Raw genomic sequence first — 14,592 nt, forward strand, 5'->3', positions numbered from 1 at the left:
AACAAACAAAAAGGATTAATCTGGAGACAAAATATTAATGATCAAACCCAATTCTTGCCTCTTGAGTATGATTTATTAGTGTCTTCACATTTATTTTTTATTTTATTTATTTATTTATTTATTCATTTATTTATTTATTTATTTTTCTTTATTGATTTTTAGAGAGGAAGGGAGAAGGAGAGATAGAAACATCGATGAGAGAGAACATCGACTGGCCGCCTCCTGCATGCCCCCCCACTGGGGATCAGGCCCACAACCTGGGCATGTGCCCTGACTGGGAATCGAACCCGCAATCTCTTGGGGCATGGGTCAACTCTCAACAACTGAGCCACACTGGCCAGGCTTAGTGTCTTCACATTTAATCTTATAATTTTAAATAATCATTTTAGTGAATTTTATAGTATGCTATTTAAAAAACAGAATAAATAAGTCTCTTTTCTCCCACAGAGTTCTGTACTACAAAGTATTCCATTTTATCACAGACTATTGCAAAGGAGGAGATACTTTCAGAAAATATTGCTCACTAATTTTGAACACGTTATATGCATCAGAAAATTTATATTCTATTTGCAGCGCATATATCAGAATATGTGCTTCAGGGATCATCTTCATTTCTTAAAGCATGTTATGGTTACAGATTTCTAAGGGAAAATGATTTCGCCTTCACACACTCCATTAGCAGACAATTTTGATGTTCATTTAAAGTCATTTCTTTCCCTCTGACTCCAGTGAAAAGTTACAATTATCTGCAATATGCACTATTGAACAGTCTTTTCTAAACATCGAAGCTATATTTCAGTTTAAACAAGGCAAGTGTTAAATTCCAAACTGCTGAAGGTTTGTGTGTGTGTGCGTGTGTGTGTTATTAAAGTAACAAACATCTGGAGGAAACAAGTAATGGAAATGAAGGCCTAAGGTTTTAACTTCCACATTAGATTTCCAGGTTTCTCAAAGCATTAATGGTTGGGATCTTTAAAAGAAGCCCAGTGCTTCAATCAGTATAGTTTAATAGGTTTTAATTCTGATTTAGTCCCCTTACTTGATTTTCAAATCATCACTTAAGTTTCTAGATGCCTACAAACTTGGAAAAACAAAAAGCCCTTGTTGTCTATCTAGAATCCTCATATGTTTGACTAACAAATGAAATTACATCACTTTCCTGTGTATCACAAGCTCTTTAATAAAAAGACAACTGTCCCCAGAAAGAGATGGACTGGGCTGCATATTTTTAAATCGACGTACTACCGCACACACCCCATTACCAAATAAAGAGAATCAGCAACCCCAGACAACAGCTGGGGTTTGTTAGTAAGTTCCTAGTGACCAATTGAAGTTAAGCTTCAGCATCTGGTCCTTGGGTCAATTTCTAGGTCAATCTCAGTATCTCCAGAATGATTTTTTTTCTTTAAAAATCATTAATTCACATTGGAGAGTATTTCTCTTTTGTTGTTCATTTCCTTCCCCCAAAAGATATTCTGAAAACAAAACATCTAAAAACACATTTTCCCATTGATTTATTCTTGATTATGTTGTCCTTGCTTCTTTTTACCCAGAAGCACCAGTTGCTCCACTAAGCAACATCTGGATGGAGCATTTCATAGGTGAGGTTAACATCTTTATTATTTCATCGTATTCTTGAGCCGTAGCTCCATTCTCTAAAACTTTTTCCAAATATTTTCCATCACTAAATCAGATATGTGATGAGCTCCTTTCCTAGGCAAATATTGAGAAGTGCAAACATGAAATGCCTAGATTCAACTGGAAGAAGGACTGACCAATGGAACTCTCTGCATGTTCTGAGGAACCAGGACATCTCTCGTGTGCATGTTGAGGCAAACAGCAGAAACCTTACTTTTCAAACTGATAAACAACACAGGACACCAAACCTCTACAGTTAGAAGAAAGGCCTATAAGCTATAATTTAAAATGTTTCCCTTAACTATAAAGAGATCTACAATGTACTTTCGTATTATTCATTAGCAATTCTTAAACTTGATAATATTCAGCATACATATATTGATGACATAATGATACCACCAAGGTACTTAGTTAGTTTGATGCATGACTGTTACCTCACTCCATGTGCAACTACTGGTAGCTACAAATAATTAGGGTTTAGGCTGTCAGTGGTATCCACATAAAAGTGAATGGTGGAGTTAAGCATAATTTCGAGCACTTATTGAGTTCTACTGTGTGCTGTGCCTTTTACTAAGCCTTTTTCGCATGCATTTTCTTATTTAATCCTCAAAACAACTCCATAAGAAATGTACTGATCTTACCACGTTTTTAAAGATGAGAAACTGGACCTTTACAAGGTCATGTAATTTGCTCAAGATTACACACAGTGAGTCCAATGATGGGCTAGAATTTGAACCCAAGCCATCTGAATGCAGACTCTGAGCTCCCAACTAAGGCCAGGAGAAAAGTTAGGTCCTACTTCTCTCTTCCAACTTTATACAACTTTCTCTTCTATATCTACACACTTTTAGTTAATGAGCCTTGGAATCACCTACCAAATACAGATCCCAATCACATGCGATGAGGGGGTCACACTGTAGATATGTTTTTCCAGACCCGTTCCATGACATTATAAGATTTACAAGACTTTTTTTTTAAAGCGAAAGAATTTTAAAACAAAACAAACCACCCAAAAGAACAACAGGGGAGCAATTTGGCTACTGGGCCAGGTACTTAGTAAATCCAGTCAATTGAAAAATATCTCTCTAATATAAGGAAATCAGTGAAGGACATTGTTGGAAAGGATTGAACTTGCTATAAAGTACAAAACCCATTTCCTATGGAAAATGCAATAATTTATTTCTTTAGTACAAGCTTTCCACTAAAGAATGCCATTAAACTGGATGCATTGCTGTGACTGGCTACAGACTCTACCCAACAGGATATATACAAGCAAAGAGGAAACACGCTGTCTAGAAAAAATATACAATTTCCTTTTATTTCCTCTTCTTAGTAGAACAACTCTTCTTTGGGGAACAAATCAGGAGCTTATGGCAATTCACTACATAATATTTTCCATTCTGACAGCCAGTAAAAATGAGAAACCATGAGAGTCAATGAGGATGACCCAATTATTCTCAGAAAGGCAAGGGTTTCTGTGGTGGGTGCCTCGCATGAAGATCACTGCCTGCCATCCAGATCTCCCCCCAAGTGGGCAAGAATCCATTGAGGGGCAAAAAGCATAGATCCTTTCATTAATCCATATTTTATTCCAGCTTGGCTGACACATCAATTGTGTGAAGATGAGTAGTAGGAAATAAAGCTGTAAGGATAGGTGGGTACAAACTGTAAGGATCTCAAAGTGCTACCAGGCTGTTATTAATTCAGTGGCCAGCTGGGGAACCACAGAAAGATTCTGAGAAGAGCAGTGACATGACTATAACCTATGAAGATTAACCAGCAAACATTATAGGATAGCTCAAAGGTAGCAGAGATAAAAGGTAGAAAGACCAGTTAAAAGGTAAGATATGGAAACAGCCTAAGTGTTCATCTATGGATTAATGCATAAAGGAGATGTGAGATATATAGATCGATCGATCTATCTATCTATCTATCTATCTATCTATCTATCTATCTATCTATCTATCTATAGAGAGAGAGAATAGAATATTACTCAGCCATGAGAAAGAAGGAAATCCTGCCATTTGCATGGGTAGAACTTGAGGACATTGTGCTAAGAGAAATAAGTTAAATAGAGAAAGGCAAATATTGTATGATATCACTTATATGTGGAATCTAGAAATGCTAAACTTCTAGAAACAGAGAGTAGAATAGTGGTTGTCAGGGCTGGTGGGTGGGGGAAATGAAGAGATAGTCGTCCAAAGGTATAAACTTGGTTATAGGATGAGTTCTGGGGATCTATCATGGTGATTATAGTTAACAATACTGTATTATACCTTTAAAGTTAAGAGAGTAGATCTTAAATGTTCTCACCACAAAAACAGAAATAGTAACTATATGAGGTGATGGAGGTATTAACTAATGTTACTATGGTAATCATTTATATGTATAAAATGTATCAAATCAACATGTTGTACTCCTTAAACATACACAATGTTATATGTCAATTATATCTCAATAAAGCTGGGGGAACTGGATAGCTGTGGTGCTGGTTAACTTTCATTGCATTTGCTTATCATTTATTTCATTGAGTTTTAGCAAAATGAGTCTCATGACTTCAAGGAACTTACTTATTTTCTGTTATGTTGCCTATTAGAAAGTTTATACAGGTCTTTGTTATTGATTAGTGCAGTGAGATAGAATATCCTTTCAAAGTTCTGATGCTTGAAAATGACAGACCTGTATTTAATGTGTGTGCCAATGGCACCTTAGTCAACAGAGTGCTCAGTAGAGTATAATGCACGCAGCAGTTTTTGATGACTGGGTCGAGGTCAAAAAAGGCCTTGCAGCTTCCTCCTCACTAGTCAGAACTCTCTCCAGTAGGCCTAAGTGCATGTCGGAAGGCTGACTGCCTACCCTGAGACCACTGGGCTGGAAGGGCACGTGTCGGTGCTCCGGTCCCTCCCAGATGCACCCAGATTTCAAGTCAATCCTATGAAAGCACCAGACCTGTGAGGGAGGAGGCCTCCACGTTCTAGACTCCAGGGCTTGAGTCCTCCCAGCTTGAGGTCCCAGACATCATGAAGCAAAAACAAGCCTTTCTGCTGTGCCCAGCCCATATTCCTGACCCAAAGAAACCACATGCACAATAAAATGGCCATTTTTTATTATTAAGTTTTGGGGTGGTTGATTAAACAGCAATAGGTGGCTAGAACCCTATGTACCAGAAAGGTGATAAATCGCTGTTTGTGGAGCCCACATCTAGAATAGGACACAAGTCTGGGTAACATATTTCAGAAGACTAATAGTCAAACATATTCAGAAGAGAGTAACAAGAATGTTCATTTATGGGGGGGGGAAATGGAACGATTAGAGAGAGATATATTCAAACCACTAAAGAGAACAACGGCCTTGGCCAGTTTGGCTCAGCGGTTAGAGCGCTGGCCCGCGGACCAGAGAGACCCAGGTTTGGTTCCCACTAGGGGAATGTACCTCAGTTGCAGTTTGTTCCCAGCCCCGGTTGGGGCTGTGTGGGTAGCAACCAGTCAATGTGTCTCTCTCATATTGATGTTTCTGTCTCTCTCCCTTCCAGTCTATCTGAAGATAATTGCAAAAATGTCCTCAGGTGAGGATATGGAAAAAAAGAGAGAGAGAACAATGGTATATGTTAATTGTCTTCAAATATTTGAAGGGCTACCATGAGTGAAAATGAAAACAACTATTCTGTATATTCCCAGAATAGAGGACTAGGGACTGAGCAGAAGCCAGAAGCAATCAGGTGGAAGAATTTTCGAATGTTCAGAGCTTTCCAGGAGAGAAGAGTCAGTGTTAGAAGGTAGTGAGTTCCCTAACATTTAAGACAATCAATCACGGTCTAGATGATCACCACCTGGAAGGTGGGTTTAGCGAGACTTTAGAGAGAACTCATTTATTGACCAGAAGTTTGAATGACATGCTCTTACTTTAAGGTTACACTGTAACACTGAGATGTGTTTAATCTGAAGATCAACCCTATTTCCTTGTGCTAAGAAATCTAATCCAACACATGTTGAGCAGAGGAAAAATAATACAAGATGAATAAATTAAATGAAAAGCAATACCCAGGTATAAATAGAAAGTGATGCAGAACTTTGGAGGAAGAAATGGCAAACTAACAGGAAAACAGAATCCAGCATAACAGCAAAGACACTTTTTAAAAAAATGATGCATAAAGCATCAACCAAGGAAGAGAAAAAGATCTCATCACAGATGATGCTGGGTAGAGAGGATGCCTTTCTCTTTCTTGAGAAATGGTTTTCTTCTTTTATTCCCCCATATTTATTTTTATTTTTAGAGCTGTAAGTACTGAACAACTTTGTTCACATAAACAAGAGGATTTTAAGACTGTTCTCTTCTGTCCATGGGAAAGACAAACCAAAAGACCACGGTGGCGTAGAAGCAAAGGGCACAAGGTTCACGTGGTAAAACGAGCGAAGCTCTCGAGCGATCACTGAAGCTCTGACCTCATGTAGATCCATAGGGCCAAGCACGCTTGCGTGGAAGCCACTGTGGATCACGTCAGGATGTAAGAATGACGAAAGGAAGCAAGAAAAACTGAAAATTAAAACCTGGTTTCCTAACAAGGCCCATGCAGGGGTGGGGGTGGGGGGTGGAGGGACAGACAAACCACCTAGAAAATGAGATGTGTCTGGAGCAAAACCACGAAAGCAACAACAACAAAAAGAAAATGTTAAGATGTTATCTCAAACACATTTCATCTGAACTTTATCACCATTTGTAATCAACTTCTAATGTTTCATAATGCCCTTTCACCTCCGTTACACAACCCCCTGAACAAGTCATCTCATTGTTACCCCACTGGAAGGAAGAGTGGGGACTCTTTTCATGTTGATAAGAGATAGAAAAAGGAGTCACTCCCAGGAAAGAAAAGTGTTCTGAGTCAACCGGGAGCCTAATGGTAAGGAGTGGTGATAATCTTTCACTTGCCTTAACCCTTTCAGAGATTCATGGAACCAGAAGTTAGAAATTCATGTGTAGTTGATAAAATAAAAGTCATTTTCATTTAAGTAAACAGAATTTTCATTGAAAAACAAAAATAGAAATGGTATCTTATTACTCACCCATTTCCTAGGTCGGCCTCTTGGCCGTTTTTCTCCAGTGGCTTCTGCTTTCTGCAAAATGAAAAAGGAAGTCATATGGTTTCCTACCTGACGTTATGTAAGTGCTGCATCGAGGGTCACATTTCAAGTCAGCACACTCAGATTTGCAGAGGCCGTATTAAGACTATTTTAATAGTCTCTCTTTTTAGGTTTATCTTCTCCATTTTTGACTCCTTTGTTTTTCATTGTATGATGTAAACAGATATCTATACAGCCCTTACCGCAAAAGACTCCCTCAAAGTGATTTTCTTTTATTTCTATCCATAATTTAAAAAAAATTATTCCTACATATCCATAATTATATAAAGTATTTTAGAAAATTAATGTTTCTTAAGTGATTTCCTTCCATGTCACTAACGTTACAAAAGTTAATATTGATATGTAGCTTTATCATTTTCAAAGTACTTCTAACTACATTGCTAGTCAAAACAAGTCTAGACATAAAGACACAGGATTCTGATTTTTTTTTTTTTTTATCCTCACCCGAGGACATTTTTCCATTTTTTTGTTCGGGTAGAGTGGGAGGGAGAGAGAGAGAAACATCGATGTGAAAGGAACACATCAAGTGGCTGCCACCCGCACGACCGACCAGGGCCGGGGACAAACTGCAACCGAGGTACATGCCCTTAGCGGGAACCGAACCCGGGTCTCTCAGGACCGCAGGCCGACGCTCTAACCGCTGAACCAAACTGGCCAGGGCGGATTCTGATTTTTTTAATTGCATATTTCTATGTAGTTAATTTCCTATTTCTTGCCAAAAAACAATCAGTTCACCTAAAGCAGAGGGAAAAAAAAAACCAGAAGAAATCTTCAGTGTTTGTCCCTGAAATGGAAACTAAGGACATCAAAAAAAATAAGTAATAAATATGTACATTAACCATAATTCCACACTCAACACAGATGTGACATAAATATATTTTCTAACTACCTTGAGAGTTTGTTTCATTGCTTTACTTCAGAGATTTTTCTGGTATCACCGATATTTTTTTCCCTTTTGAATCAAAATTTAAATTTTCCTATTAAATAATGTCCCTGTGTTCATCACCCCTTTTCAAGTCCTCAAATACACCAACACACAGGCACACATCTCATACACCCTCCATAAGAACAAAACAAAGAAAACTTAGTATATACTCTTCTGTGTATGAGAATCATCCCAAGGCTGCATAAACACAAAATATAGGTGACCTGAGCCAGAATAACTTGTTTTGCATTTTGCTTTTGTTACCTGGGTTAGTAGCCAGTGGGTACTTAATACAATAATACTAAAATTACCTGTTATAACTGTCTACACTGCCAAATGAGAATTTCCTCTTTCTCTCTTCAATTTGTTTGGTAAAAAATAGATGGAGATGAATGATAGATAAAAGATGATAGATAGATAGATAGATAGATAGATAGATAGATAGATAGATAGATAGAGACAGACACACACAGTAAGCCACAAGATTTCTCACCAAATAATATCTTCCGGGCCTGGCATTAGTATCCATCAGGGCCCATGAATTAACCCAAACCTTGTATAATTATAATGTTAGTTCACATTTATTTAGCATTTAAAATACCCCAGGTAAAGTCATTCACATGTTATTTTAATCCTCACAACAGCCTTGCAAGGTACGTATTATTTTTTCCCCTCTTATTTTGCAGATAAGCAACTAACTTCTAGGTGGGGGAGGTACATGACTCAAGGTCACACATAAAGCTGGTACACAGTAGACCTGGGATTCCTTAGTTCTGTTGGGCTCTAAGGATGGGGCTCCTACCCTCCTAGTAGTGTTGCTGCCTTTCTATGGGCATTTGCTACCATAAGGAGATATCTGAGTGAACTAAAATGATCACCAATTCAGAGAATTTCCCAGAACAGAAGGAAAAGCTGGTGGAGCCTTTGCCTGTCACCGTCATCAGGAGCTCAGACTACTTGTTTAGCTTCCAGCGGCTGCACAGAGAAATCACGTCTTGTTAGGGGGCTGTGGCATTGTCTTAACTTCAGTCTTGAGGGCATGAATTAAACTGAGAGCAGGGAGTGCCCAGCAAGCCACACTCTCTTTGAACGTTGTCTCAGAGAGAGGGAGGTATCTCAACACAGGCTCCACTTTGGAAAGCTTAGACTCAAACCCCTGCTCTGACATTTCAGCTCTAGGACTTTGGGCAGGTCTCTGAAAACTCCAATTTGTTTTCCTATGTGAAATGGAGATAATGCCTCCTGTGAGGAGTGAAGTGCCCGCCATAAATGAGGTGCTCGAGAAATGTTCTTTCCCTCCTAACAAGGTGGAACTCTTAAAGGGAAAGTTTTCCTTCAGGTTTGTCCCGTCTCACAGAAGGTTCGGTCAATGCAAATATTCCATTACACCCACCTGTCACCTTTAGAATGAAGCTTTTAAGAAACCCTTTGGCTGGTACATAGTGAGTTACACAAGTACAAAATTGCCTAAAACAGAAGCAGTGTCTGATTTAGCCTTTGGGAGCATAATTTACCCAGCAGTAAATTACACAAACATGGAAGATAGAAATCCTTCCTAATGGGCCAGGGGATGATAGGCGGAGCTGAGGGGAGGAGGCTATTGACCTTAAAGGCTAACAGTGCTACACCAGGCTTTCTCTGCACGGCTGTTATGTTTCAGGGGCCATGATGTGATCCGGGTGTATCAGAATTCTATTGAAGAGAGGGTTGTTTTCTAAAAGGGTTTCACTGCATTTCAAAGTCAGAGAAAGCAAATCTCTCAAAGAGAGAGAAAGCCCTGCAAATAAGAGGATTTCAAAATAAGCATCTCATTTACAAAAAGCCTATTCAAAAACAAAATTTGCACCATTATCTAAAGGGCAAAATATCAGGACTGTCACTTGGACTTGTTAAAAGCAAACTTGCTCCATGGTCTTCGGGCCAGTGTTACATGTAAACCGAAACCCTCTTCTGAGACTACATCTAGAAGAAACACATTAGCTGTGCCGTGCGGGGTCGAGCTGGGAGGTTCTCATTGTTCTTTAAAACCCACATTATTTAATCATTCTGATCAAACTTCACAAAGGCTGCAAAACAAGTTAGGATTTTAGTTTGTAAACAGCATAGATCCGGGGTTTTCCCATATGCAAAACACAGGCTTTAACTTTCCTTTCCTGTGTTTAATGCTCTTCGGATTACTATTTTTCCATAGAAGACAAACAAAATGTTTTGGGGGCTTGTTTTGTTTTTAATGTCAACATATCCACACAGTGGAGATGTATACTTGGTTTTCCTTTGCCAGAATGGAACTGGGTTCTACACTGCAAACCTATGTATATGTGAATAAACACTCATTCTAAGTTCCTGCTTATCTGGCAGGGGGTGGGGGCGGTGGGAGGCAGAAGTTCTACATTTGTAAGAACCAAAATTTCAGACTATGGCTGACTGGCACTGATATACTAATATCTGCAGCTATCATATCATGTCTTGTTTAGTGTCACTGCTTCATTTATATTGATTTTCGAAGTAGTTTAGATTCAGAACTGTATCGTTAATTTTATAATATGCTTAAAAGCAAGTTCATGAGGGCTGGGAGAAATGTTAAATGGGAAATGTAATCATTTCTTTTTAAGATGTTCTGATACCCCAGTCTTTTAAATATACTCTGCACTTTAATAATAACAATAACAATAATAATAATGATTAGGAAAGAAAATTCACGTGGCAAATGTAGCTCTTGAATTTGGAACCAATGCTTTGCCTGGTGCACAAGAGATGCTCACCACATATTTAGGAAGGAAGGAAGGAAGGAAGGAAGGAAGGAAGGAAGGAAGGAAGGAAGGAAGGAAGGAAGGAAGGAAGGAAGGAAGGAAAAAAGGAAGGGAGGGAGGGAGGGAGGGAAGAATCCTGCTATTTACATCATGTGTGTGTCTTGTTTCCCTCTTGCTATCAGAATTCCACAACTTGGTAGGACTTCCGGGGAAGACTTTAGAAAGCATTTCATCTAGCTCCTTCATTTAACAAGTAAGAACACGGCTGGCTGTCTCATGATCTCCCAAAGCAGAGCCCGGTGGTTTACTGGGGGGCAGAAGGCTGGGGTAGTGGCTGAAGCTGGCACCCACTGCAACCTCCAAAGGCTTCTCAAATCCTAACTTCCACCTTCTAGCAAATATTCTACAAAACATCTGACAGCATATAGTAGAGGAAAGATCATAAGCTTTAGAATGAGATTTGAATCCAAATCCACGTACCACCATTTGCTAGAGTTGAACATTAGATATGTCCGTTTCTCACCTATGGACTAAAGACCAAAATGCCTACATCAGAGGATAGAATGAGCTAATGTATACATAAAGTGCCTGGCAAAAGCAACGGCATGTAGTAGGTCCTCAAATGTAACTTCTTCCCTCCACGTTTTTAAATGTTCCCCTTAAAAAATACCTCCCAGCCTGGACAGTGTGGCTCAGTGGTTGAGCATCGACCCATGTACCAAGAGGTCGCCAATTTGATTCCCAGTCAGGACACAGGCCCTGGTTGTGGGCCCGATCCCCAGTGGGGGGCATGCAGGAGGCAGCCAATCAATGTTCTCTCTCATCGATGTTTCTATCTCTCTCTCTCTCTGTCTCCCTTCCTCTCTCTCTAAAATCAATTAAGAAAAAATTTTTTTAAAAGACATCCCCATTCTCTCAGTGTCCACAGTGATTTTCTGAGCATCATCTTACTTCAGTGGGGCAGCTGTTACTTCCCGTTTCACAAATGGGAGGTTAAGCCATCTGCCCACATTCACAAGTAGTGAAACTGAGACCCAATCTGATTTCAAGGCAATAAAGGGTTTGTTCTTCTGGGAGATGTTCCCATATAAAATGCAATAGCCACGGACAAATTCTAAAAAATCAAAACCTTCTAGGGTGAGAAACAAATGAACAGTTAAAAGTAAAACATTGCCAAGTTTCCTATAAAGGCACGACAGGAGCTGAGATTGAGACCCAAGAGAATTATCCAGGTCTGACTTCTGGGTCAAATTTAGATAACTATTCATTTGTTGCTAATCTAAATACTCTCATCATATTTTATATGTACTGTGATAATGCATAAAAGTATTATCCCCCACCCCCTTAATCAATCAGTGCATCTGAACAGCAACAACAACAAAAAGAGCTTGAAAAATATTTAGGCATAGTAGTACCTTGTTTTTTTTTCTTGTATCTCTATGTATGTATAATTGTATACATAGACAGACAGCTATTTTCAGCCTAAGACCTGCAGACCTGAGAGCCTATGGAGCCAACTATCCAAAGTGTAGAAAGTCACATTCTGTTTCTTTCAGTGGTTCTCTTACAAATATAAACAGTGTAAGTCAGTGTTCACTGGCATCAAAATCACCTGGACTAATTCATTAGACTAACTCTCGTTTTTCCTTTTTAATCATCCAGTTCTATGGGTTTCCAAAGTTTAAGGGCAACCATTTTCAGTCTTAAAAAGATGTTGCAAGTTTGCCAGCACTCGATTTTCCAACAGGAGCTATACGTAAATTCTGTCCTCCACTGGAGTTTGTGCTCCCTTTACCCAAGGAAGCCCTCACTGTCAGCTCCCATACCATTATTTACACACTCTGTCTTCGCTTATTCAAACTCTAAATTCAAGCCAAGGTCAAAATGACCAGAAAAGTTATTTTCAAAGTTTAAGATTCTCTTCCTTTAAACTGTCCCTCTACCTCTTTTGTAATCAGAAAATTCAATATCAGTGATACAGAGTTCACAGGGGTTACCTTCTGAGCAAACTGCCCCTTACTTTTCTCCTGGAGAAAAGAGAATGACAGCATTACTCCTCGCTAAATCAATTAGAAGATGCCTTTCAAAACCGTTCAGTGTATTAAAGCAATAGCCCAGCCCAGCAGGTGTGGCTCAGTGGTTGAGTGCCAACCCATGACCCAAGAGGTTGCTGGTTCGATTCCCAGTCAGGGCACATGCCCAGGTTGTGGGCCAAATCCCCAGTGGGGGGCATGCAGGAGGTGGCCAATGGATGTTCTCTCTCATTGATGTTTCTCTCTCTCTCTCTCTCTCCCTTCCTCTCTCTCTAAAATCAATAAAGAAAAAAAAGTGATAGCCCAAAATATAATAAGTTCTCCATTCACCTTCTCCTCCTAGTTGGCAAAACAAAGATTCATAACTAAAATCTTCAGAATGTGAAATAGTGGCAGGGAATAGCTCTACCCTGTACCAAGTTATGTTGTCCCAAGGTGAGCTCTGGAAAATGCAGAAAGTCACTAATAAGACAAGATAGGTTTGAATGACTTACCTGACATAAAATGCTCTTTAGCATCCATCTATTCTCAAGAAAGAAATGGAATGCAATAGAATACCAGTCTGGTATGTTCTACCTCCTTAGCAAAATGATCTGCTGAGACTTGGAGATAAAAACAAGCCAGGGTGGCCCTGGCCAGTTTGGCTCAGCAGTTTGAGTGTCAGCCTGCGCACCAGAGTGTCCTGGGTTCAGTTCCCGGTAGGGGCACGTACCAAAAACAAAACAAAAAAAAACAAGCCAATGTGGTAGATCAGTCAAAGTATCAAGAAGATTTGGTGAAAGAAGTTGAGAAGAACGATAGTTTGCAGAGAATGGGAATTATGGCTCCTCTGAAATAAAGTTACTTCATTCAATAATTCAAATGTACTCAAATGTTCTATATTTGGATCATAATCTATGATGACTCAAAGGCATTGCCAGATAAAATTTACTGATGCAGTAAGGCCTGGTTCTCTCTAGCAAAGTGAAGTGAAAAAAAAAAAAAGTCAATTGTTTAGGTAAGTCAGCCCAAAACAGTGGTTCTCAACCTTCCTAATGCCGCCACCCTTGAATACAGTTCATGTTGTGGTGACCCCCCCACCCCAACCATAAAGTTATTTTTGTTGCTACTTCATAACTGTAATTTTGCTACTGTTATGAATCGCCATTGGAAATATGTGTTTTCCGATGGTCTTAGGCGACCCACAGGTTGAGAACCGCTGGCCTAAAATATCAAGACAATGGAGACAGTAACTGGGCTTTACTTAATTCTACCTGCCTGGACTCATTTGCATACTTAGATAGGCCCTAGATCCCAGTGGAAATTACCTTCCCACAAAAACACAGAGGAATCAAACTAAATCATACAACTAGTAACATAGAAACCATAGGTGGGAATTGTATAGCTTCCAAAACCATCTTTCCCCGACTTACCTATAATGATACCTTTGGTTACTCCCTCTAATTGAGCCTACTGTGTTTGGAAAAGAATCTTGTCCTCACTCAGCATTATGCTCTAACATTTATCTGATATAATGAGTAAAACCCACATTTTCTCATCCTAAAACATTGGTGTTAGTGATCATTTATGAAATATCAAGACATTTCTGGGAATGTGATTAGAAGAAGCACAAATCTGCCTTTATAGTACCCAATTAGTATCAGGCAAATAGAAGATATGCCTTAAATCTTTACCTGAACACATTAGTTGAATCATATATCCTTTACCTAGATAATTTTCATTCTGCACTTTGCTCTCTAGGTCTGGTCAAAATGAAGCTCAAGAAAATCTATGACATTATGAATAGGGCTACTTCACACACGAGATCTTTTTTATGCAATTTCCTTCTATTAAAATGTAACTCAATATAAAATTTTTTCTCCTAAAAGTGCCTGAATGAGGATTGGCTTGAGAATTAGAGATGAATTTGAGCTGTGACCTTAAAAACTGGAGAGCTGATGACACCCCCTCTAGTATTCTCTCATGATTAAAAAGCCAGAACAAAAACCTTAAACCAAACATTAAGGAGAGGGTCTCTTTCTTTTCCCCAAATGTGGGTAATGTGAAAATACAAACTATTTCCATCTAGCACAAACATGAGAGGAAAACAAAACCAAACCAAAAGGAAA

At 39.1% G+C, this 14,592-nt stretch overlaps 1 protein-coding gene across 1 annotated transcript in view; it reads right to left on the reverse strand.

The window, feature by feature from the left end:
- HMGA2 (high mobility group AT-hook 2) overlaps positions 1–14,592 on the reverse strand; it is an 87,803-nt gene that overhangs the window by 67,391 nt on the left and 5,820 nt on the right. Inside the window, exon 3 of the mRNA XM_036251530.1 lies at positions 6,699–6,749. Within this exon, the coding sequence (XP_036107423.1) occupies positions 6,699–6,749 (51 nt within the window). The remainder of the gene's footprint in view (positions 1–6,698; positions 6,750–14,592) is intronic.

The sequence above is a fragment of the Molossus molossus genome, unplaced genomic scaffold (genome assembly GCF_014108415.1).
Source record: "Molossus molossus isolate mMolMol1 unplaced genomic scaffold, mMolMol1.p scaffold_m16_p_10, whole genome shotgun sequence".
In the NCBI taxonomy this organism is placed as follows: Eukaryota; Metazoa; Chordata; class Mammalia; order Chiroptera; family Molossidae; genus Molossus; species Molossus molossus.